Source organism: Parasteatoda tepidariorum, chromosome 6 (genome assembly GCF_043381705.1).
Source record: "Parasteatoda tepidariorum isolate YZ-2023 chromosome 6, CAS_Ptep_4.0, whole genome shotgun sequence".
In the NCBI taxonomy this organism is placed as follows: Eukaryota; Metazoa; Arthropoda; class Arachnida; order Araneae; family Theridiidae; genus Parasteatoda; species Parasteatoda tepidariorum.
Window position 1 is genome coordinate 28,765,664 of NC_092209.1, and position 27,273 is coordinate 28,792,936.

The following is a 27,273-nucleotide window of genomic DNA, read 5'->3' on the forward strand; positions in this document are numbered from 1 at the left end:
CATACACAGGTAGAAAAGCATAACTTATATTAAAGCTATTGTACCGATGAATTAGTTTCTGTAAAGTGGCGCTGTTGTCAACGTCGGCGCGATAGCTCTGAGGCTATCTTACCGATAGTCGGTGTAATAGACACTGCCTTCTAGAAACCCATAACATTTCAAAACAAAAGACTAAGTTAAACACAAAGAAAAGTTTATTAGTTGTGAACAGAATTATACTTATAAAATGCCTTTACTTTATTTTCATTCTCAAGCGTTTCTCCAAATGACAGAACTACGTTAGTATTGTAATTGTATGTGTCGTGTAAATTTAATACAATGGCTGAATTCGATGCAATATACGAAGAAGAAGTTGAAGAACGTTTTACTGAAGAATTTCTAATTGACCCTGTTATTATTCGGGGAGCTGGAAATATGACAGTGTAAGTATAAAAATAAAATGAACTAAAATGCTGCAGAAATTATGCCTGTTTTTATTTTAAGCATTTTGGCAATATGCTGTTCTGTATTGTAATTGTTATTTCTTTTATGTTTGCTCTCTTTATCAATTTAAAACAAAATTGTTGACTTTATTTTGTACTATAAAGTATATTAGTTATTCTAAAATATATCTTCGATCACCTTGAAATTTATTAGATTATTTTAGGCTATCTACTAAACTGAGCTGTATTTTGTTTTAATATTTCTAGTATAGTGGTTGTAATACATGTATAAACTTATCCATTTAAATATCTATATTACAGTTTATTGAAAAAACCATATGGTTATTGGAAGATGACTCATCAGAATCTGTTTAAAAGTATAGATAATTTTCCAACTAGAAAAATTCAAACAAATTTTTGCATCAGTGAAACTGTATTTTGTTTTCATATTTCGAATATAATGGATGTAATGCATGTATAATCTTTGGTATTAAAATTTCATAGTACAGTTTAATGAAAATCCCATGTGGTTATTGGGAGATGACTCATCAGATTCAGTATAAAAGTATGGAAACTTTTTCACCAAGAAAAATGTAAAGAAATAATATCTGAACAAGGGGATATTTCCGTATCATAATCTGTTGCAACAGCAAAAGGTGCTAAATAGATTTGAAATTCACGAATTTTTTTTAAAAAATTAAAACACGAAGTGACTTTGAATTACCCCTTTCCAGGTAGTCCATTTCCGTGATGTTTTTATTTATTTCTTGTTGTGGCTGCAGCGGGGAAATTGCCAGGACTAGATTATTGTTCTGCCGCAAATCGCAAAATGAAAATTTTCATCTAAATAAAATTGGGAAAATCTTCAATTTCTAAACCAAAGATCTTGGAAAAGATGTAGAATTTTTTTATCACTTAAATTTTTAGTTGTCTAATAGTATTAGAAAAAAGTGTATTTACTCAGATTTGGCTCAGCTTATCCTAGAATTACTTTACAGACATAAAAAGTTTAACTATATCATAATTTATGATTGTGTTATTATTAAATATTTAAAATAACATTATAAAAATAAATTTATTTAAATATATAACTTTTATGTATCGGAAAACTTATGTCTGGAAAATGTATTTATTATTATTTTTAAACTGAACTACATTTACTTATAAATAGTATAGTAATATTTTCTTACCAGCAGGATTTTTACTCGTGTATAGTAAAGTATGGTTTTTTATTTGTTAAAACCATGGAAAAAAAGATAAAAACCTGCTAAATATGATTAATCTATGTTTATTGGCAAGCTATTTGTATCAGTTTATAACTGATACAAACATAGATTATTTCTATATTAACTATTTAGTTAATATTAGAAACTGTAAGTGAGGGGCCATAATTCCAATTCAAACAGAAATTGTATACACTTGACTTTGCAAAATTACTTTATTATCCATTAAAATTAAGTGGCATTTTTTCACCACATGTCGTGGGAAAAGAGCCGTGATGGCTCAGGGGAGCGTTTGCCTTCCAATGAGGTGAACCGGGTTCGAATCCCACCAATGGCTGATCGATGCGAATCCGCATCTGGCTTGCACTGACTGCAGTGCTGACATGAAATATCCTCAGTGGTAGATGGATCACGGGTTAGAGTCCCTTTGCCGTCAGGCTAACCTTGGTAGGTTCTCATGGTCTTCCTCTCCATGTAACTCAAATATGGGTTAGTTCCATCAAGAAAAGTCCTCTGCGAAGGCAAAAGTTCTCCAAATGCTTGATCCTAGAGTTCCCTTGTCTTCTGGATTGGGTTTAAAATTACAAGGATCCGGAGTTGAACATTCGAAGTCATGAACCCAAAAATTGGGTCGGTTTTAAAGTCGTGAAAAAAGTGCAGTTGCTGGGGTAGGAGCCACCATAAAGAGGACTATGTACAAGGAAATGATGGCAGGAAAATGAACTTCTCTACTAAATGATGCAAAACCATTTACTGAATAGGCAAACTTCATTTGCAATGGAGTGGAAGGAATCCACTGTCCAAAAGAGGATATTGAAAGGGATGTTCTGCATTTGAAGAGTGTATGTTAAGTATAAAATGTTTAACAAATATATGACGAATCAATTGTTTAAGAGTTCAAATAAATTGCCTAATTTCTTATGCATCTGTATCCATTAAAGAAGGAGAAAAAGTTATGGAATATTAGAAGATACCAGTATGTATGAATCTACAGAAATTCTGGGTTCTTTCTCTGTTGATGTTGCAATAGGTAGTTTTGCAAGTGTAAAAGTTCAAGGAAAAAGTAGGGTAGTTAAGTTTGTTGCCCAGTTTACTAAAATTGAGAAAGAAATAGCAAATGTACAGATTGTTTTTTTTTTTTTTTTTTTTTTTTTTTTTTTTTTTTTTTTTTGGAGCATAATCTGGTAGATTAAATACTTTACAAAGATGTAGCATAGGTTCATATGTCAAATAAGCAGTGCTGCCGACTCCAACTTATAACAACCGAAGTGTCACTTTTGACAGTGATATTTCCCTTTAACTATTTCTCAAATTTGTAAGATGTCCCCTCTGTTACAATGCGTTATTTAAACTTAATGAAAATGTGTTTGCAATTTTACAAAATCTTATAATAATTTATTTTACCTTGAAATGTGATAATTGAAAAAAGATTTTTAAATAATGTTTAGGATAGTCCAAATCACAGAATTTAGCTTAAATAACAGTGTGTGCCAAGAATGTTGGATTTTATTTGTCCCCTCTGTTACAAGTAGTACTTTTAATTAGCTTGCAATTTAATTATGAGGTTCTTTTATTATTTTATACCAATTAATAAAACATTGCACCCTAAAGTAGCATATTCTTCCCTGAATTTTTTGTTTTTAGATATGTTTAATGTATTTTTTAGAATAAAATACTTGCATAATTTTTCCTCTTTTAATCTAATTGAAAGGTTTTTACTTAAATTACAATTGTTGAATATTATTTTCAGTAATAAAGGAAATTTTTTCTTTATATTTTTTTTTATTATTTTATCATAGTTTTCTTTACATCATACTTTTTTTTGTTGATAATATCCCCTTATTATACCAAGTAAATGAAGGGTGCATCTTGCTGCAACCTTTTGCCTTCCAAGCCAAAAAATAAAATAAAAAATTTAACCTTAACCAACATGTATTTTGGTTAATTATTTTATATTTGTGTGACCCTTGTGCAACAAAACTGAGATTATTTGGATAGAAAAGTCTATTCTAACTTACCTATATAAATATATGTTGATTACTTCTTAAATTATATACATATATATTTTTTATTTCCTGAAACCTGAAGCTTTATTTTGGTTATAGTGTGTTTATTAAGTCACTAATAAATATTTTTATAAAACTTTTTTCAAGGAAAACATTTTAGATCATTTTCAAGTGGCTGCTGACCTATTTTTTTAATTTTTTTTTTTAATAATTCAGATGTTAGAATACATTTTGGTAACTGACTGTTTTTATTCTCAGATTTGGACTAAGTAACAGATTTGAATCTGAATTCCCATCTACTCTATGTGGTAGAGTAAGTATAATTTAGAATATTTTTTCCTGTAAGATCTTAAATCTCATTACATTTTATTGTTTGACTATTATTATTATTATTATGCATTAACTCACATTTCTGCAAAAAATCATTAAGATTATGATTCAAATTAACTGTTTTTCTTTTAAAAAATTTGTTAATTTAAATCAAATTGGTTGTTTAAAATAAATCATTGATTCAAAAGTGCTGTTATGTGAGACATTTTAAAATTTTTGATGGTTTTTAAAGTTTTAAAATTTACTTGAAATTTCTAAAAAATTTTACAAATAGGTGGAATTATTTATTCTGTATAGAAATATTTGTCAGCCTACAATGAAAGTAAGGTGTAACATAATATTTTTCATCGTGTAATTTTAAGTCTTAAAAAATCTATAAAAGCGAAATTAATTTTTTTGATTTGTTTGTTAGTCTGTTTTTCAATAGCACAATATGATACATTTCAAGTTCATTTTAAATTGATTTTAATCAAACATTTATATGTGTTATGATTAAACAATTTATACAGTTATATTGTTTGAAATGTATTGTTAAAATTTATTTTTAATAGTAGGTATTTCTAATTATAATTACATTTGTAAAATTTAACTCATTATAAAGTGAAGTTTTTACAGTAAAAGAATCAAATAGATCAGATTCTTTCGATTTTGTTAATTTTTTAATCACGAACCCTGATGTGAATGTTCTGGCTCTGTTATTGCTTTCATCATGTGTATGTAGGTACACCACTTAGTAAATTATCTTGTGAATTGAAATAAATAATTCTTACTCTAATAGTTAAAATATTTTTAAAATTTATTTTATAATGTTATCATGTAAGTTTGAATTGAATAAGTTGTGGCCTTTTATCATGCTGTTACAGTATTTATCATCCTGTTTAAGAAACTTTATAAGCATGCTTTGTTACCAATCAGCAAAATTTTTAAATCAAATCTTATTATTCCATAAAAACCTCATTTTTTATGCTATTTTTTATCCAATTACTATCTGTATTATTACTATATGTGCTATTAGTTGATTTAAATCACAATTGAAATTGTAATTTAAATCAAGTAATTTTTTTTAAAAAATCATTGATTTAGGGTGACCCGGGGTAATTCACGATCACTCTGTTTCTGGGGTAAATAATGATCACCTAAGTTTTATTTTAAAAAAATTATTTTTTTTTAAATTTGAGACATGGACAAGAATGCTTGTACACTTTACTAAAGTATAACTACATTTACTTAATAATAATTTTTTGTTTAATCTAACAAAATAAGTACCTTTTAAACTGCTTTCTGTATTTTCCATTTCAAAGATGGGTTTCAAAATGTGCATATTTCTGCAAAGATCCCCCTCATTCTCTTAATAATAAATATTTTGAGTTACTTTCTTTTTCTTTGATATAAAAGTAGTGAAAGCTTTTGTTTAATTGTTTCACATCAACTGTAAACTTTATAATTGATTATAGGAAACTATATCAAATGTTGCCCCCTACAGATGGGGTAATTATTGATCACTGGGGTAATTCCTGATCATTGTAATTTATTCTTATAAATAGTATATAAAATAGCTTATGAATAGCTAATTGTCTTTTCTTAAATAACAGTTCATATTTATTAAGTGGAATTTTTGTTTTGAACAAAATTTGTTTTTAACTGTATACAAGACTGTATTCTGATTTACACCATTTCTGGTTTGTCTTACCTTGCTTCCATCTTAATTTTATGTGTGTACATCGTTAGAATAATTTTTAAGTTTATAAATTAGCCTAGTATAATTGTTAGAATAATTTTTAAGTTTATAAATTAGCCTAGTATAAATATGGAGAGAAATTATAAGCCTAAAAAGGATACTAATCTTCTAGAAAACAAAATTAGTGAATTTCTTTTAATGATTGAAAATTAAAATTTCAGTGTGAGAGCTGCTGCCAGAGCTGTTGGCATACCTTACTTAACTTTACACTCTCACTTAATGAAGTAAACTTAATGACTCCAGCAAAAGTAACCCATGTGGGAACTCTCTTATATTTTAGAAGAACATGAGAATGAGTTGGCTGCTTGCCTAAAATGTATGGCACAATGCAAAGATTTTTGTAAATTTAAAGCGTTAATCGTTCTTTTTGCTTTTAAATAAATCGTTTTATTAGCTGCATAAGCATATCTTTTTGGTTTTTTTTTATCTTGATGTCTTATTTGTTAATTACCATTATATAATTATTTTCAAACAGCCCCTTTACAATAAAAACTGGTGATCAGTAATTACCCCAGAAGTAATCAGGAATTACCCCAGAAATGATCAAGACCAGGGGTAATTCCTGATCACTAAAAATTTAAACTCTTTTAAATTCTAATTAGATTTTCAAACAAAAGAAGATGGCATAGGACTCATCTCATATAGCCTCAAACTTCCAGTAAATGTTAAAATTCTATTTTGAATAGTTTTTTCACAAAATAGATGTTTGCGTTTTTTGATCAGGAATTACCCCAGGTCACCATAATTAAAATGTATCTCTTTTTTTAACAAAATCCTTGATTTAAAATATTACAAGGCACTAAAAGAGTAGAGGTTTTAAATTTATTAATAATTTTTATAGTTTGAAATTTATTGTAACTAAGTGGTGTTAATACATTTAAAAATCATGTAATTCTTTTAGATTATTAAAAATGGATGTTTAGAACAAAATTTAAATTCTGTGCGTTTCATATACTATATTAGAGTTCTGTGAACCGCAGCTTGTGTGCAGTAAATTAAACTTATTATTTTTCTTTATTTTCTTTGTTTGTTAATCTCTCTATTTATTTTTCCTTTTCTTCTTTATTATGTTATTTTTTCTTTGACTATGTTAATACAATATTAGAAAGCACAATTTTTATTTATTTATTTATTTTTTGTTCATGCAATCGTGTGAGCTGATGACGAGAAGAAATTCTTTTATTTTATTTATTTATTTTATTTTATGTTTATTTTATTTATTTTTTTTAATTTTAAAATATTTTAAATTTGTGAAAAATTTTTAGATGCATTTTTTAATTTCTTTTTTCTTCTCCTTTAGGAAATCTTCTCAGTAAATAAAACTTATTATTTTTCTTAATTTTCTTTGTTACTCTTACTTTTCTTTCTTTTATCCTGTGAAAATAATTGGGTTTGGATTTTTTAGTGCTATAAATTTATGTAGCAAATTAAAATAAATTCAGATTTAAATATTAAAAAAATACATAATTTAAATCAAATAAATCAGATTTTTTTTATTCAAAAAGCAAATTTATTTATTTTTTCTTACATTTGAAAAAAATTTAAAAAATCTTGAAACCTGATAATCTTTTATATTCTTTATTTTTTCAGTGCATTATTTGTCACGCTATGAACTGTTTCTTCTGAAAATGATAGTTGCTCTTGAGAATTAAGTTTTTTTTTTTTCCTATATCCAGGTAGCTCCAGAGGAGTACAAAGCTACAATAACAAGAATAAATTGTGTTCTACGAAAAACACTTCCAGTAAATGTGAAATGGCTTTTCTGTGGCTGTCTATGTTGCTGTTGTACGCTAGGTTGTTCTTTATGGCCTGTTATATGTTTAAGTAAAAGAGTGAGTAGAGTTTTTAAGTTTTAAACTCCTTTTTTTTTAAAATAAAAAGAAATAATATAAAACTTAAAAATATCTTGTAACTTTAGCCTTCTCAGTAACAAAGATATTGCATAGCAATGTAAGTTTTAAAGCTTGTAACAATAAAATAATTAGAAGCATAAAATAAAATTTTTCCCAGAAATGCAAATATTACATAACTGCCAACTTTTAAAGATTTTCTTTAAAGTAATAGCCAATTTATGCATTCATACTTGATTTAAATTTATTTTGAACACTGTTATATTGAATTTAAGGATTCTAGTATTGACTGAATGAAAAATAAAACTAATTTCAATTGGTAATTCTTTATTTGTAGATTCTGGACTGTCATCTTTCAGACAAATCATAGTTAAAGTTGGCGGATGTGTAATCAAAACAAACCCTGTTTTAATATATTCTTAAAATTATACGAGAGCAATTCTTTGTGTAAAAAAATTTCATTAAAAGCATTTCAAAGGCACAAATGTCAAAAAAGATTTTATTAAACTTTGTACGTGCTTCAGCATCACATTGGCACTCCACCATCAGTAGGATAAATGGCAAGCAGAGATGATGTAATCTGACAGAGGTTATGTCACACTAACGAGATAAATATTCAGTTTAAAATAACAATATTAAATTCACAGTAAGTTTTAAAAAGTAATAATAATTTCAAATATTTTAAAAATATGGTGTAGCTTCAGGATCAATCATAATAAAGGAAACTTTCCATGAAATCCGAATCATTTTTAAGATAATATGAGATGAAGAAGAATCGAACCTACGGCCTTCTGTCCAGCCGTGTTTTGGCATGCCCAGCTGTGTTTTTTTTTCTTCTTTCTTTTTTAAGATAATGTTGGCGTTTTCTTCCAGTTTAAAGCTCTTCGTCAAAGAGTTTTTAACGATTTCACTGTTCAAAACTCTTCTGCCCATAGCTAGACTTTGTAGACGTTTCACTTAAAAAAGACAACAAAACAAAAAAAGATTTTATTGTTATTACTATATTTCTCAAACAAAATAAACAATTTATAATTTAAACTGTATTTAATTCGAAATTTCCATGAAATCTATTTATTATAATCTACTGAATTCAATTTTTTTTTGTTCTAATGATATGTTATATATTATAGACTCGCCATTCTATTGATAAAGTTTTGGAATGGGAGAATAATCATCTGTATCATAAGGTATTATGTCTTTAATATTTAAGTAATGAGCTTCATAATTTTGCCTATTTTTTTTTTTTGTATTTATTAAAAAAGATATTTATCATACATAATATATGAACTTAAAACTTATTAATACAAATGATATTTAGCATTTCTTTTTTACGAAATACATATTGTTTTTATTCTCAAAATAACAATTTATAACAGAATTGTTTTGTTTTTTTAAATATTGCCTTGAATATCATTGTAATTTTATTTATGCCAAGATATGGATTTTTTTTATTTATTATTTCGTATGAGAAATACTTTTTTTCAAAAATATTTCATATTGTTTATGTTTTGTGTTTCTGTTAAACTAAGAATTTATTGCTTTTTTTTTTTTTTTTTGTTAATATTAAATATTAAAATCTACTGTTAATTGCATCAGAAATATATTACTCTCACCTTCATCTTTTTCAGAAACTGAAAGAAAAAAAAATAACTGCAATTTGCAATTATTTTTTTATCTTTCAAAAATTTTCACTTTTTCTCTAACAACTAGTCTTTCATGCTTTTGATAAATGTCTTTTTAACTAAAATCTAATAGTATGTTTGTTTAAAATTCTAGTAAGTTATTATGTTGAAAATTATTGTATCCTGAAATGTTATATCTGTCGGTCGGTTGGGTGTTAGTTTTTCTTCAAAATGAAAATACAGAAAAATTTACTAAACAAAATATTGAAAGAAATGTTATGTTTTAATGTTGCGAAACCTAATAAAGAAACATAAAAGCTGCTTTGTCTCAGTTAAATATTGACATTAATGAACTTATTATGTTATTATTTAATCATTTAATTGTTCACTAAAAGGGGGAATAAAACTGATAAATGAGAGAATAAAAAACTTTATTTTTTTGTTTTACAATTGAAAAGTTAGCATTAATTTTTATTTATCACATTTTCACCCTCCTCTGACTCTACTTGTCACGATGTAAATTTTAAAATACATGTTTTATTTTCTCTTACTTAGCTTATATCTACTTTATTATTTATTCTGATCTAAGCCCCATTACTTCGAATTATCATCCCAAACTCAATTATCTTAGTCATTTGTTAAAGTTTCTTTTACCTGTATGTTTTACCATAATTTATCATTTGTATTTCTATTAATTTGCACTTAAACATATATTTGTTTCAGATAATTATCCATGTTGCATTTTCTAACTGTTTGCACTCATTTCTCACTATTCTACTTTTCATGAAGTTAATTTTTAATTTCTATCTCTAAAGTTATACTTACCATGTAGGTTTTTTGTTAATTTTCGTCTTCGAAGTTATACTTTTCATGCAATTATTTTTGTTTATTAAATTATATTTTCCATGTTATTTGTTTCAGTGTATACATTTATACTTATATATATTTTTTTTAGTTTCTGCCCATAAAGCTATAATAACCATAAAGTTTTTTTTTAAAAAAAAATCATTTCCAGATCATAAAACTGGCTTCTCATACATTCATTTATATTATTTTATTCTACAATCAGTCTTAGTTTATTAATTATGCTAACTATATATTCATTTTTTGTTCTGTAAAATAGAGCATTTTAGGATGTTTTAAAAATATAACTTTCATTAATTTAATGTTATTTAAATATTTTTTTTTTCTAAATCAAGGAAAATAAGGTATATTATTCAAAAATGCATTTTATGAAACCAGCCAACTTATTAATGTTGTAAATTGCATTTCCATCAAATCAAGTATTTAATATTATTAAAGACAAGTTGTAGGTTAAATAATTTATTTTCCTTCTGTTTATGTATTTGAGTGGTACTTGGGAATTCATCTTTGTGATGTTTAAACACAAAAAAAATTTTACCAAACTTTTTAATTGTTAAACTATTTCAGTAGGTGTTATACGATTGTTTCTCCTTAAAAGAAAACTGAACCTTTATTTGAACTGCCATACAAAATTATTGAAACTTCAAAGCAAGCATATTTTTTCCGTCTAAAAAATGTACTCTAACTTCAAACTTTAATTTCTTTTACATATAATATTAAAACTTTTTAGAATCTTTTAACCAATTCCAATGCTCATTACTCTGATTATTATATAATAACATAACTTCACATCAAAACTAAATATTAGGAGAAAGAATTGTGTATTATTCATGTACAAGAAAAACAATAAAAGTGTTTTTTGTGAGATATTTTTTCTGAAATAAATTACTTTAAATCTGTTTACTTTTAACATTTAAAAAAAAATTTATAAAAAAAAGTTTAGTAGCAAGTCTCAGCAAAACAGTTTATCAGTATCGAGTAGTGAGGAAAATTTTATGTTTTAATAATTTTATTTTCTCCTGGCATATTTTTAATGAAACTTCTTTTTTTTTCATAATTTTAGTTGGAAAATAAATTTGTCATTTAAAAAATAATTGTTTATAATTTGACTCTTGAAGATGTTTTATTTTTTATGATACTTGCAGAGCATTTGTAATTAGCAAATATCCTGTTGCAGAACATACAATATAATTTTTCTCCTAAGTACGGGATACAATATAAAATTCAAAAAGAAGCATTTTATGTCTAGATTTTCTCCATCTGAACTGCGTTTAATGTAAACTACTAGTCTGTTTGCTTATCCAATTCAAATTAACCTGCTCCGTTCCAAAATGGTCAATTTTGTTTAAAATTGCTCTAAACTTTCTGTAAAAGTACAAAATTGGCACTAATATTTAAATTTCTATCACTATAAAATTTATAGTGATGGAAATTTAAATATTAGTGCCAATTTTATGATAATTATGAATTGAATTAGTGAAATTAAATGATTATTTATAGTAACAATTATCATTTAATTTCATTTACCATATTTTTTCTAAATTCAACCACATGACATTCCCAATTATGACTAAACTAAAATTTTACACACTTAATTAAACATGCAAAATTACATTTTGTTCAAGAATTTGAAAAAATACTTTTGAGGGAAATAGAAAACTCTCTAATCTAGACCTTAATCATGTGACAAATTTAGAACTTTTCTCCATTACTCTTGCTTACTTTCATTGTTATTTTCAATAAATTTGTTTTTATTTTTTTACATGGGTAATCCAATCAGAATAAGAAAAATATTGTATTTTTTTTCCCTAAAAATAAAGTAGAGGTAAAGAACTAAGAAAATGTTACTTACGATGTGAGGGAATTCCTGAACCTTAAACTTACAAGGGAAACTAGGGAAGTGTGACTCACCAATTTTGAAATAAACTAGTGGTATGCCTTATGAGGAATAATTTTAGGGGGCAACATTCGTTTCGGCCCATAGAAGGTTCTGTGAGAAATAAAAAATTATTCAAAGTATAGAAAAATCGGTATTTTATTACTTCAATGCAGACTATTAGTTATTGTAATTGTCTCCTACTCCAATTAATTTTGTGGTACTTTCACGTACTATATAATGCATATTTATTGTCAAAATTGATTTCGAAAATTTTATATATCTGTAGTTTTTCAGGAAAATCTGTTAGGTTAATTTTAAAAAAAAATTGACATCAAATTTTTTTAATTTTTTTTTCAAAAAACTTTTCAAATTAATTGGAGTATGTAATTGCAAATCAATTAATTAATTAATTAACAATTTATTAATAATTATTTTTCTGATTAATTTATCAATTAGCAAATTAATTAATTATCCAAGTAATTACAAATTAATTGGATTATGAGACAATTACAATAACTAATAGTCTGCATTGAAGTAATAAAATACCGATTTTTCTATACATTGAATTATTTTTAATATCTCACAGAACCTTCTATGGGCCGAAACGAATGTTGCCCCCTAAAATTATTCCTCATAAGGCATACCACTAGTTTATTTCAAAATTGGCGAGTCACACTTCCCTAGTTTCCCTTGTTAGTCATGAGGCAAATTTAAAATTCTTTCTGCTTTACTTTTATTATTATTTTGAACAGATTAAAAAATTATTAATTAAGTATTTTATAACAAGTGCATAAGTTTTTTCTCAAATGAATTTTCTTTGTCTAGGGGTTAATCTTAATGGAGGGCTATTTCATTTTGAAGAAATATGTTTAATATTTTTTATTCTTGTTGTCCAATAACTCTTTCCTATATTTATTTGTTTAAAATGGGAAGTTATTATCTAATGGTATAGATACAGAATTATTATTTCCAACTATATTAACTGATTTTTTTTTTCGTTTAATAATATTGTGTAGTTCCTACAATCTGATACATTTTAAACGATAATTTTATTATATTGTTTTTTAAATACAGTAAGTTATCTTCTAATTCTTTTTTATTTACTAATGCTTATTTCTTTATATATCATAGCTTGGGTTACATTGGAGACTAAATAAACAATGGTGCGATTCCAATAGTATGATGGAATATGTAAGTTTTTTTTTCTTGTTTGTATCAATTTAATTAAATTTTTAGAATTTTACATATCCTAAGTTGGTTTTATTTAGACACGTAGCATTTATTATGTGAAACTGTAGCTTGTATTATAATTTCCAAATTCTGAGACTCATTAAAGAGGGCTCCCAAGGTTTCAGGGAACTGTGAAAACCTGGAATTGTCACTGAATTTTTTTTTTTTTATCCTCTTAAAAGCAGGGAATAGTCAGGGAAAATTGAAATTTATTTTTAAAAAAAAAAACCTGGAGAATTCCTTACATCGTACCTAGAAAATAACCAATCTCAGAATTGTTGATAACAGTAATTAATTGAGATTCAAGATTTCTTTGTAAAAATTTTACATTTAGTTAAACTTCCATGCTTCTATCCTAATTCAATGATATTTCTTTGCTCACAAAATCTAGTGTTTGACGTTACAAATAAAAAATCAAAGTTGTCTGATGAAAAATTGCATGGTATAGATAAAATGTTTGGATTTTCATTGCAATTTTGCTGATACATCTGGAAAAATCGGGGGAATTTTTTTCCTCAAATTGAGTGGGAACCCTGTTAAAACACTTAAATATCTATATATATTTTCCATGTCCTTGTTGCATAAAAAAATTGATGCTAGACTTTATTTTTAATAATATTTATTTTACAACATAAAATTTTTTATTTGTATTACGCAAATCAATAGAAATCTCACATCTTTATAATTGAGTTTGTGGAATGTAATATATGCATTTCATTAACTGAAATACTGTTTAAAATACTCTGAATTTAAAGTACTTAATAGTTTCAAGAGTGTGAAAAATAACCAGTTATTACTTTTTACATAAAAAAAACTTATTTAATCCTCATTTAATAATTATAATGAAAGCTTCATTATTTAATTTTTACCGCTTTCATAACTGTTTAGGTATTGTTTTTTGGTATTCACGTTATATAAAGTCTATTTTTGCACAGTTAGTTTTCTCCACATTTACAAGGTGGGATAATTAGACACCTGGAGTGTATGTCCTAGCTATTAAGCTTGCTGTGAGAGAGTGAAAGTAGTTGACCTTGATGTTTTCGAAGCTGGTGAAAGGTTATTCCGTCCCTATCCATCTAGCTTAGTTTGTTTTCTTTTATCCTTGTTTGAGTAAGACGTTGGATTGAAGTGCCGCAATCATGATAAGCTTAAAAAAATAAAGAGCCACGATGGCTCAAGGGATAGAGCTTTCGCCTTCCAATGAAGTGGACCGGGTTCGAATCCTGCTGATCAGAGGTGATTGTACTCCGAGAGTACCCCGGGATTCCGGGTTCATCGTATCATTCTTCCGTGATCAAAAACTAGAAGCAGTGCATGCAAATTTTGTGCAAATATTGTAGAATTCCGCATTCGCATATCTCAGGGCCTTCTTGTGGACTTCTGTAAATCAAAACTTATAAATTGACGAAATTTTGAAGATTTTGCTAATTATCGTTAGCAAGATGTTTATATACATTCTTCCGCCAATTACGTCCTACATGATTCTGCTGCAAATTTGGTTTCGTGGATTTTCGCTATTTGGTACAGCCCCGGAATCTACTAATGTCGCAAATCTTATTCACACGATTTTAATATCAAACATCGATTTTTGTATTTACCTGATATAAAAACTATTCATTGCAATTCGTATTCACATGATTTAAAAATCGTGCACCGCATTTTGACAATTTCTATTCACGTTTTTTTAAAACCCAATATGGCAATTCATGCTCGTGCATTTTTAAAATCCGATATTGCAATTCGTATTCATACGTTTGTGATATCAAACATCCTGAAATTTATTATACATGATTTAAAACCTAGGCATTGCGATTCGTATTCGTGTGATTCAGGAATTCAATATCGCGAGTAGTATTTTCGCGTTCAAAATCCAATATCACGATTCATGTTCACCCGATTTTAAAGTCGAATATTGTGATTCTTGTTAGAAGTAAGCTTCTAAAATTAGTTACTCTAAAGGTGTGATATATTTTGCATTAGAAAGTAATTTAATTATAAATGTTAGTTCAAAAAATTATGTTACATATGAAATATTTATGATACATAAATTATCGATTTTTCGAACATAAAATTTTCAGGGTTTTTCACTTTGTGCCACAATCACCCCTAGCTGATGGCTGGTTGATACAAATTCTGCATCCGGCTTGCACCGACCACAGTGCTTAGGTGAAATATCCTCAGTGGTAGACGAATTATCAAAAAGTCCTCCACGAATTCAAATTTCTCCCAATACTTGATCCAGGAGCTCCCTTGTCTTCTGGATTGGGTTTAAAATTACTAGGCTATGTATTTGAACGTTAGTAGTTGTAAACCCAAAAATTGGGTTGCCTGTTTGACGGTTATAAAATAAAATAAAAAACTTAAAAATCGAGCAGCGTGTTTCTTTGACTTAATTCTCACTCGTTATCAAAATAACAGAAAAATTTTAAGCTTTCGATAAATAATTATAGGCAAGCTAAAAGACAATCTGTGTATAAATTTTCTTCAAAAGAAACTAAAATAAACTAACTAAAAAAAGAATGAATTAATAAACAATCTGAAGGATTTTTTTTAATATATTTTAAACTTAAAATGATGAGAAAATAAACATTTAAAGGAATTTTTTTTAATAAAAGGTATTTATTTTTAAAAGATATAATGGTAAAATTTAAAATCTCTAAAAAGAACTCATATGTATGCCCCCCCCCCCTCAATAAAAGATTTGAATATATCTGGGACCAAATATCATGCGAATTTTAATTATATAGCCAGACAACATGTGAAAAGTTTTACTAAAAAAATCAGAAGAGGACATTTTATTGAATCAAGTATTTAAAAAAACAACCTTTTCCAGAAAAAATAAAGAGGCATTCTTTTTAAGGGATGGCGTCACATTTATAGTCGGCAAGAAAGGTGCATTTATAGGGATCAAAGGACAGGAGGGGTGGGCCACCCTTCTGAAAAGGGTTAGGGAAAACAATGGTTATAAGTCCTCACTACCCTGTTCCACCCTAAAATGTTCAACTTCGTATGCAGATTGTCAAGATACCAAAACAGAGAAACCTTTTCTCTGCAGATGATCAAAATTGTGACTGCAAGTCTCTGTATCTTCTTCAGGGATGTTTTGCAGACTGTTGCAAATAGCCCATGATGCACCTCTAGTGCAATTTTTTTTTTTTTTAAATAAAAAAAATTTACTTTCACTTACCTTCAAAATTAAAAAATATTTTATTTATTAATTAATGTCTTGTAATTTTTCTTGTATTTTCTCTTAAATTACATTTATTTGTTTTGTGCTTGTTTTAGGTGTTGCTTATTGAATTTATTCCGAAGATACCCATCCACCGTCCAGATTAAAATTAAATAGTATCTAGAAAAAAAAATACTGTTTTTATCAGTCACTTAGCATGGTTTTTGGTGTAGATTGGTTGTATACTGACAACTTTCTTTCACAAGTTTGTGATTTTACCCAAAGTGACTTAAAGCAAAATAACTGATTGCATGACAGTATAATATTATTTTGATGGTATTAAACTATTTGTCAAGAAAGTATCTTATTAGAATATGGGGATACCAACTTACTACAGATTTTCTATAGTTACTATTCAATTTCACTATGTACTTAGTTCTATCTAACCTAAATTAACGAATTCACTTGTGTGATGGCTGATAATCAAGACTTTACCCCACCACAATACAGCTTTCCCTCCCTGTTCTCAAATAGCTGTACTAAGCTAAGAAAAAACCTAAATGGAAACAGTTATACAAAAACAATTGAAGTTTTATTGACAGGTGTACTGTGTGTAAACCCATGGTCACATGTCATACTTCAATGTACTGGTCTATTTCCTAGAGTAACAAAATGTATGTAACACGTTTGAAACACAATGTTTTGTCAGCCTGAGTGACCTCTTCATGTCAAGTTCTATTAAAGACCTTGTTCATTCATCCCCTTTGTTGCATGATTTAGCAGAACTGTATCATACTATAAATGGCATTGATAGCAAGTGTGGTTCAGCTGAACTGCATCACACTTGCTATCAATACCATTAGTAGTGTGGTGCTGTTCTACTAAATCATACAAGAAGAGTAAGTGAACATGGTCTTTTACATGGATTCACATGAAGGGATCACTAGGGCTGTAAATACAGTTGCATTGTTTAATAGACTCTTACAGGAACTAGACTATTTTGTTCATGTATGCTGTGTGACCCAGGGTTTGCACACAGTACTGCTGTAAGTGAAACTTGAATTGTTTCTGTACTTAGAAAAAGATTTGTTTTTGATGGTTTAGCCTTTTAGTTTAATTCCATAACCCTCCCCAAGGAAATTATGAATAAAGTTGTACTGCCTTTGCTTAACTCTAGTGACAGCAATAAAGTCCACCACATGCACGAAGATTTATTTATTCTAGACAATTATTAAGAAAAATAAACCCACATGTCATAACAGCCATTACTTTTTCAATGAAAAATAAATATAAATTATTCACTAAAGTTGTAAATAAAAATTTTAAGTTTTTATTTTATATTACTTTTAAAAAAAAAACTTCAGTAACTAGGAAAATTTATTATTAGAGTTTGGCGTCCCCGTTAAGTCTGCATGTATTTGTTCTACTGAAGAAAAAAAATCGTTGTGTGTCTGATAGTCTGCACCTGTTATTTTGTGTTAAAGATTCCTGTTTTCCTATTATATATTTGTAATTTGTGTACTGTTTTATGTCTTATTTCTGTTGTTGACACAAATAACTCTAAAACTGTATATCTAAAATATATTCATATGGTGACTAACCAAAAGTCGATAAACATGTATTCCCATTAAACTAATACATTTCATGTGTGTTGATCGTGTTAGTAAATCACGTTTTATTGTGATAAAGATCACATTTTAAAGTGATCTTTATTAAGTTTGCTAAATAATAAATGTGTCAGATTGTATAACTGTGAATTATTTAAAGATTTGTTAAAATTGAACATGTAGATTCCTGATTATCTGAAACAAGATATACTGTTAACCGACATCTTGCCAACTGTTTCAAACTATTTTTTGAATCATGCCGCACAAACTTAGAATGTTTGTAACATTGTTTACACTTTTTTTTAATGTATAGTTATATTGGAAACATCTTAACAAAATTACAATTTTAAACAGAGTTTTAAATCATCCGATTGGCTATCTCTAAAAAATGATTTCAATTAAAAGTTCAATAATCAATTACAACTAATAAAAGAGTCATAAATTAAAGTAAAATTACTGATTGTGTTCATAAAAGTTTTTTTTTAATTTAATTTAAAAATGATTTTAAAATTTAAAACATTTTTTATTATAGCTTAATTTGTAAAACATGTTTCTGAAGTTTTATGTTATTGCATTAAGCTTACCTTTTTTTTCAAAATAGCTGTGGCATGTTTGTCTTCTATATATCTCAAACAAATTACTATTTTCTTGAGGATATGCTAATAATTACAAATTAGCACATCTTCAAGAAAATATGTTTTAATTGAAATTTAAGACTATTTAAATAATAAAACTTAACATTTGCAATATTTGAGGTTGTTAAAGAGTTATGAAACTATCAGGGACCGCAGAATGGGGGGGGGCAGAGGGGGCTTTCATAAAATGACACTGCCCCTTCTAAAATAATAAAATTAGGGATAAATAATTTTCAGGTAAGCAATTTCTTTCATTGATTTTATTTTAATTTTAAAACAATTCAAATCATGAAGATAAAATTGCAAGCTCAAACTCTTGGTTGCCATTTTATGATATTCAGATAATTTGGGAATTTATATAGAGGGGGAGTGGGAGAGAGTCCCCCCCCCCACACACACACACTTGAGATACTTCCGCGATGACTGAAAGTTATCCTGATTTAACATACTAACATTAATAAATCTAACATTTGTAATGTTGATTTAGCAAAGCTGACCAAAATCAGGAGTTAATGTGGCAAATGTTTAGTTATTTTGGATTAATTCACCTATATTGTTTTACTTTATGGCAGTAATAAATACACTTATACTTTAATGTATTTTTTAAGTGTTGGATAATCAGGGATATACTGTACTTATTTTGTTGTTGAAAAAGTTATACATATGTAAACAATAAAATTAAGCAATAAGTCTAATTTATTGTAAATTCTTTGTTGTTTTTGTCTAGAAATAATTAACCCACCTGTAATATATCTTTGTTTTATTAAATTATTATGTCTAGTATTGATGTGTTGTGCAGTGTGAAACATCTGGTACCCTACCATGAGCTCTGAAGAAATTAGTTCCATCTGGGTATGACAACACTGCCAAAAGGGAATTTTTTTTTAGGAACCACAAGATTTCATTGAAATAGTTTCTTTGCAAAAAAATCCACCTAGTTTTTTTTCCAAGTCAGTCTCTACTACCCAAAATCCTCATTCTTGAAAGAATCAATGATTGTTGGTGACTGCACCTGTTAATCTGTTGGTTTTTTCTATTACACACAACATAACAAAATGTCTATAAAAAATATATTTAAAAGAGAAATATTTTATTTCATTATTGCTTGTGAACAAAAAAAATAATTTTAGAATTAACTGAGAATTTATGGCCTAAGAGATATAAAGTATTATGATAAATGTTAAAATGTCTAAATTAAGGGAAATTTTCCCTGATCAATACTTCTTATTGAAATCACAAAAATAATTCGCTATGTGTTCAACAGAATTTAATCTTAGTGGTGTTTCTTTATTTATAAAGAATAAATATACAAATAAAGTATTATATACATAAAAAGAAATTGTTTTAAAAAATGACGAGTTCTAAAAATAAAAACATTTTAAAAAAAGAAGTATTGATTTATTCATTCTTTTATCTACTTTAAATTTTTTATGTTGTCATTTTTTCATCAAAATACATATATACATAAATTTATGTAAGTATTTCACTTTTGCAAGTATTTTATAGGTAAAAAATGATTTTATAAACAAGTCTATAAATTTTCATTTTTAAAAAAGTAAAGTAAAATATATTAAAAATATGGTTGAAATATTTATTAAGGAAAAAAATGATTTTCTCATAATGAATTTATCTTGATAAATTTTCTAACAATTTTTAGTAAAAATTTAATTTGAAGTATTCACAATTCTGAAGTATTCTTTATTCATAGTCTGTAGTAAAAACGTTAAAAAATACAATTGATAGCCAAAAATATTATCTAAATTAGGTAAGTTCATCTTGTAAACTCATGAATAACAATGTTGCCACATTTAAAAATAAAATGCGTAAATTGTGTAATTGATAAAATTTTACGTACTCTCTTAGAAAATTTTAAGTAATTAACTTTCAATTTTAGCTATGCCCATATGAATTTCAAGCGAGCGTTCATAGCTCTGTGTTGAACATTTGTGAAACCAAACTTTCCCGATTTTATTTTCCAGCCAGAAATCTCCGCTCCATTCTCTTTCGCTCATGGTAGGGCCTCAGATATATTTTGTCTGTTTAATAAGTGATATGGTGTTTTGTAATATTAAAATCCTTGTCAAAGATGAAGTTATAAAAAATTCGAGATAAAAATTAAAATGTTATTCAAATCTGACAAATTTTTGAGGTTTGACAGAAAAAAGTTAATAGATATGTTTGATGAAATGAATGTGTCTAGAGTTTCTTCTGATAAAACTGATTAGAGAATAGTTTGATAAAACATTTTAGTGATTGAATTTCCTAATGGTTTCAATTTTATCCAAGATCTTGGTATCAGAATTTACAGGGTGAATTTGCAGCGCTATCTTCATAAATCAGAGATCATTATTGTAAAAATTCAGCTCAATCTCACATACATGGAGCAGAATTTACAAATATTAAAGTCCTTAAAAATTATACTTAAATTTTTTTTTGTTGAAATTTATGCAATGATACTAAAAAAATGGAATAAATCCCTATACAGTTAACCCCAGGGATGACTGTGCTCCGGAAAAAGTCCGGATTTTCTCTTGCCGTGATCCAGAAATCTAAAGTCCTGAAAATTCAAAAAATCATCGATCACATTTATGTATAAAAATTCTTGTACATTTTATTTAAAAATATTAAAACTAGAATTTATGCTTGGCATCTCTTTCATTTGTAAATATTTTTTCTGGTAGAATAATAAATGTGATTAGAGATAAAAGGAAACTTATGCAAAATTATAAATTTAAATTATGCTGCATCTAATTTATTTAGAATTTCATGTTGTGAAAATATCAAGGATTTAAATTTATAAAGACGTTAATTTTTTGAAATGCGTCATTAATATTTTACTCAAGAAATTTTCAGGATTTTTGAGTTAGGCTCACAATTACCCCTATAATCAAGTAACAGAAAAAATGTCTTTACTTTATAATCCTTCATGGTGTTCTCTCAATTCAGCTTTTTATTTTTATTATAAAACTAGTTTAGTGAAGTTATAAAAAGAAATCTTTACAATTTTCCCCTATTCGTTTGTCTGCTCTTTTAAAAATAAAAATAAATTTTAGATGAAAAATAATCTGCAAATGCTGTAATAAAATTCAACTACAGATGCTGCCTTGCAGGAAGATTTCTGCTACCAAAACTAACAATTTTTAGCTCCATGAGTATATAGATTTTGACTTTACCTAAAATCATCTCTTGAGAATATGAATTTTAATTCAACCTATGACTATTAACTCTTAAGAATGTGGATTTCAATTTTACCTAAAGTAATTATCTCGTGAGAATATGGAATTCAATTTTACCTAAAATTATTATCTCGTTAGAATATGGAATTCAATTTTACCTAAAATTATCTCATGAGAATATGGAATTCAATTTTACCTAAGATTTTTATCTTCTGAAGATCTGAATAATTTTACCTATAACTAATTTTAAAGTAATTTTAAATTAGTTATAGAAAGTAATTTTATCAATATTGTGAAATCAATATGTGAATATTATCAATAAAAGTTAGAAAAAAGTATAATTATTTATCTCGGGCATTAAAAATATCTTAACTTTCCTTCTCATCTACATATTTTGACTTCATTTTTGACAAGAATTCTAAAAATATGTATTAAGTACAGTTTTTAACAAGTGTTCCAAAAGAAATATGTATTAAGGGCATTGATTACAGAGCATTCTGTAAGTAAGTTTGCATTCTATGTTAATCTAAATTGCTTCTTTTCCAAATAGAAGCTGTAATTTTAGATTTTGTTCAAAGTTCATAAATTTTTGCAACTATATTTAGTAATAATTCATCTAAATATAAGTTTTTGCATCCTATTTGTTTTGTTTTCATAATTTACTTATTTTGTTTGTCATGTACATTCTTTTGAAAATTAAACAAGAATTGTTTATCGGAAATCAAATTCCACCTTTAATTTAGTTTTTACTCTTATCGGACTACTATATTTTATTGCACATAGAATTGATATATTATTCTAAAATTCAAAATGGATTTATAAAATTGCTGAAAAGTTATTCGATATGTCATTTGAAACTGTAGTGTGATAAATATAGTCATGAAACTTCTGTTCTATGATATAATATTAATTCAAAAAGTAATAATACTTTACCTCCAAATTCAGTGGCAAAATAAGTATTTAAAACTATTTTCTTATTGCTACTGTTAATAAAAAATTATTATTTGAGAAAGATCTTGTTTTACAACGAAATACTAAATATTTATCCTGAAATGTTAAATAATACTAAATATTTCTTTAATAATCTTTCTAGTCTAAAAATTACTCTTTCAAAGCATGAACCGTAATTTTAATTATAATTTCATTTTCAATATCATTTGGGTGGATCTTAGAATAGCCTACCCCGTGGCGATTTTTTTAATTCTCGCCAAGCAAGTTTAGTTCACTAAAATAGGTTTCAGGAAGAAATTTTGAGTATATAATTTTGAACGTCTGATCACACCACCAAAATTCTTAAACCTGATTGCTTATTTGATATGTATACCTATGCGAAAGTTAGATTTTGTTAGAAAAGAGGTAAAAGGGTTTATTTTTTCGCCATTTATGCTGCAGTTAGTATCATCCCTATTATTTCCTTTTTTAACCGTAATTTCATTCATTACTGTTATCTTTTATTCTATTAAAAAATATTTTAATAAATTTGTAATAATTTAAATTGTTTTATATATATATATATATAATCAAAAAGCAATATTGATCCCAGTAATAATCGCCAACTTGGCGATATTTTAAACAGTCGCCAAGAGTTTGGCTATTCAAGGATTTTACCCATCATTTTGTCTTATTACTCATTCCATTTTGTTAAGAAAAGTACTTAATGTCTACTTGATTTACATGGATTGAACAAAATTAAAGTTATATAACTAGTCACACTTCTTTTTTCATCTTGCTTTTTTTTTTTTTTTCAATATACTTTTTTGGTTTTGTAATTTACTCTTAAAAATGACCAATGATTTGGAAAGTCAATTAAAAAGAAACGGAAATCGATAAAAGCATACAATTCGCTGCATTCTACTTAGGAAATCAATTTTTATTCTGAGAAAGTTTCATTATTATTTACTAAGTTTAACAACGAGTGACATTGAGTGAAAAAATGTCAACTTGATGCTGTTTGAGAACAAAATTAACAGACGTTCAGGTAAATATTATATTTGAAAGTGCAAAAAATACTGTTTTCAAGTCATACAAGCACCATCTGATGGCGCTTCTTTGCTTAATATGTAATTTGGTGCCCAAAAATTTACTTATTGTGCAGAACACGACAAACTATCTCAATCCGTTTTTGTTTGATTTTCCAAATTAGTCATTTTTGGGAGACACAAAATTTAAAATTCGTTATTGTAATGTTTATCAATCCTCCAAAGTATTTATTTCGTACTTATATCCCCACTAAAAATAATCTGGAAATTTTCCTTATAATTTTTTTTTTTTTTTTTGTAGGATGTTTGAAGTTATTTGACTCTTTTCTTTTTTTAATATATATTTTATATATATATTCTTTTGATTGTCTATGGATTTTAAATTATCTAAAGTATTTTATTTACTCGAGAAAATCCTCAGAATGATTTCTAAAAAATTGTCTTCAGAATGTAATGTTAAAAGAAGCCAAATACTTCCTGATTTTTATCAGAATTTGTTTCTTTTTAGAAAGTTTTAAAATGTAGCCTATAGTACTTACAAAAGTGCTTCGTGCACTTCCTCTACAGGTAATAGCCCATAATATCCGAAGTGGAAATACACGAAAAGTACTTCTACTGCCAGTAATCGAGAACAACGCTTGATGAGTCAGAAATACAAACATTTTAAATGTTTTTTTTCGAAAATTACGATTTTAAATGTTTATTGTAAAAATATTTAAGCATGTTGAAAGTTAATTCTTCAAAACGATTAAATATTCTACGCTACGAAAAATGTTAATATAATTTAAAAAATAACAAAAAATCTTAATAATTTCTCTTGAAAATCTTACGATAATTTTTAGTGAGGATTTTTCTTACAAAAACTCTATATATTATTGGAGAATTAGCTGTTACAGAGATAACAGCATTTCTAAAAATAAGTGAAATTAAAAAAGTTTGCTCCTTTATTAAAATTGAAGAAATTAGAGTAAACAAAAATTTCGTGTCAGCACCTTTATCGAAATTTTTGCTACACTTTTAGGTACATAGTGGCACACAGTTGGAAATCCAATATTAAAATATTGAACGACTTAAATACTGTCCGGCTATCACTGCAACTTCATCACACATCCGTATGGTGTGGTCATTGGTTTAAATTGGAAGAATCATGCTATCTTTTCAATGGACAACTAGCTCATTCTGTGCCATAGCGGAGTTTACTGTGAATCGAGCCTACAGCCAAAACGTAAATATTTGCCTCAACTTTGTTAAAAATCTAAACAAATACCTGTTTTGAAACGTACCTGTTCATCTTTAAACTAGACCTGTTACGTAATAGAATGAGTTGATTTTTTTTTTTTTTTTTTGGCTTCGAATAACTGCAAAACGAAACAGTTTAAAAGCTCCGCCCATTAGAAATGGTTTTACTCTTGTTTCCATAGTAACAAAGATTTTCAGCATAGAGGAGTTCTCGTGATAGCTGGACAATACTCTTATTTTTTTTTTATTCTATCTCGAAGGTTATGTACAATTTCCTAAAGTATTATGTTTACTTTTTTTTAATCGTGTGAATTTGTAGGCCTCTGAATTTAAGTCCATATTTATCCTTTTGATTCTATTTAGTCTTAGAAAATTCATCCATGAGTAATGTTTATTATAACATTTAATTTTTAACAATATCCTTTACAATATTATCTTAAAAATTCCAGTAAATTGAATATTTATATAAGTGGCTGTTCGTTGATATGCCACTGTTTATGTATTTCCAGTAATGGAAATTCTATGTTAGATTTTTTTTAACTGAATGTGTTGTCAATTTTTGTTCTTTTTTAGGAAAACAAATAGTGCCCGTGTGTTAATTTGTAAATAGGTTTCACTTTGTTTGTATTGTGTGTTTACTACTGTAAATAATTGAATTGTGAATTTAAAATGTTGAATAAATATATTCACTGCAAATTTGTACTGTATAATTTTGGTATTGCAAAAATTTCTGCTTTTAAACAATTTGTTTTCTTCCTAAAATCGAAAATCGCAAGCTGTTCTCGGTTTTCAGTTTTATGTTACATTTTATTTCGCTGTGCAAAAACTATAAGACTTGGAAATTTAAAATTATGATGATGCGTACAGAGAGTACGATGGAATAAAAAAATTATTTCATAATTCGTTCGAAAATTATTTGTTGCTGTAACAAATACCGTATGGAGCACTCTGCAGTCCTCAGAAATACAATTACATAGTTGGTATTCGACGTGCTGAATGGAATATTTAATATAAAGTATGTTTATTAATTTCGTATTATGTTTTTATTTTAACTTAATGACGCAATTAAAGTATAGATAAGATTCAATTAGATGTCTACAGAACAGGGTTGGCAAGTTTTTGACACATGACGGTTTTTACCGGTTTGTACCATGGTTTTTACCGTCATGTCGAAAACCCATAGTTTTGGTAAAACTGTATTTTTATTTGAGTTTAACTGCTTATAATTTAAAATTAATTCATTTTTGGGCAATAAAATTAGAAAAAAAAATTTTAAAAGATATTTAAGAACAGATTCTAGCATTTTCCCATCATGATTATATCAAAACATACTATTTGAAGCAAAATATTAGGATACTAAACAAAATTTTCAACATTTCCAAGCATAATTTTGTTTGGCATATTACATTACTGAAGAATGTCAAGTCATTCTTGACTTAGAGTTTGTAAGTAGTTACAAGTTTTGTTTAGCTTATTTCTAATATTTAAGAAATGCCAAATTTTAAATTCTTCTTTCTAGTTCTTGAACTTATTAATAGTTCCAAGCTTTTTTGTTTGTTTGTTTATTTCTAACAAGAAGTGCAAAATTTTGAATCCTTTGCAAATCAAGCTATAATGATAAGAGTAAGTATCACTATTTTCAATAAGTATATTACAATATTTCTGTATAAATGTATATCCTTCTATAAAAATACATGTATATAGTTTCAAAATCAATAGCAATCATTTACAACATTCATTTATAAAGGCAATTATGTGAAAATAATATATTGTCCGCTATATGCCATAAATTAAAGAAAACAATAGGTTTTTGACGGTTTTTACCACTGTCGGTTTTTACCACTGGATTTTACATTTCTCTGTCCTCTGGTCATCACCAAAGATCTATCTCTGCCTGAAGGGGTTCCCTGATTAATTGCCTTTTTAGAACGACTACAATCTTGTAATGTGATATGAAGAGGAGGAACAAATTCTTTTCTCTTTGCTTGTGGTAGTGAAAAAATAAAGAAAATAAAAATTTATTCAGGGATCATGGATTCTCTGCATTCTTGTCTTTCTCTTATCTTTTCTTGTTTAAGAATGGGGGACTTCTTCAAAAGAAAGAGTAAAGTTACAGTGGGATGCACTATGGGAGGTCTCACTTTCCTTTAGATAAGGAGAAAAAGTTTCTTTACATTTCTCACCCACTTTTGAACATCCTAAAATTCGTTCGTTCGCCTTTCATTTTCTTTTAGTCTCTTATATTTTTACTCAATTTTTTCATATAGATAAATATTTTAAATTTAAGGATTCAGCTTCTTTATT

At 27.0% G+C, this 27,273-nt stretch overlaps 1 protein-coding gene across 1 annotated transcript; it reads left to right on the plus strand.

Moving 5' to 3' along the window:
- Positions 1–84: 84 nt before the first annotated feature.
- LOC107448336 (cysteine-rich hydrophobic domain-containing protein 2) lies at positions 85–25,665 on the plus strand. The gene is made up of 6 exons (XM_016063488.4): positions 85–422; positions 3,910–3,964; positions 7,396–7,551; positions 8,700–8,756; positions 13,066–13,125; positions 16,450–25,665. Exons 1-6 carry the CDS (start codon positions 319–321, stop codon positions 16,498–16,500), a joined length of 483 nt encoding a protein of 160 aa, XP_015918974.1. The 5' UTR covers positions 85–318; the 3' UTR covers positions 16,501–25,665.
- The last annotated feature ends 1,608 nt before the right edge of the window (positions 25,666–27,273 follow it).

Coding starts and splice junctions, on each gene's coding strand:
- LOC107448336 (XM_016063488.4), top strand. CDS start 319: ATGGCTGAATTCGATGCAATATACGAAGAAGAAGTTGAAGAACGTTTT. Junction 423..3,909: donor GGAGCTGGAAATATGACAGT/GTAAGTATAAAA, acceptor TTTTATTCTCAG/ATTTGGACTAAGTAACAGAT. Junction 8,757..13,065: donor ATAATCATCTGTATCATAAG/GTATTATGTCTT, acceptor TATATATCATAG/CTTGGGTTACATTGGAGACT.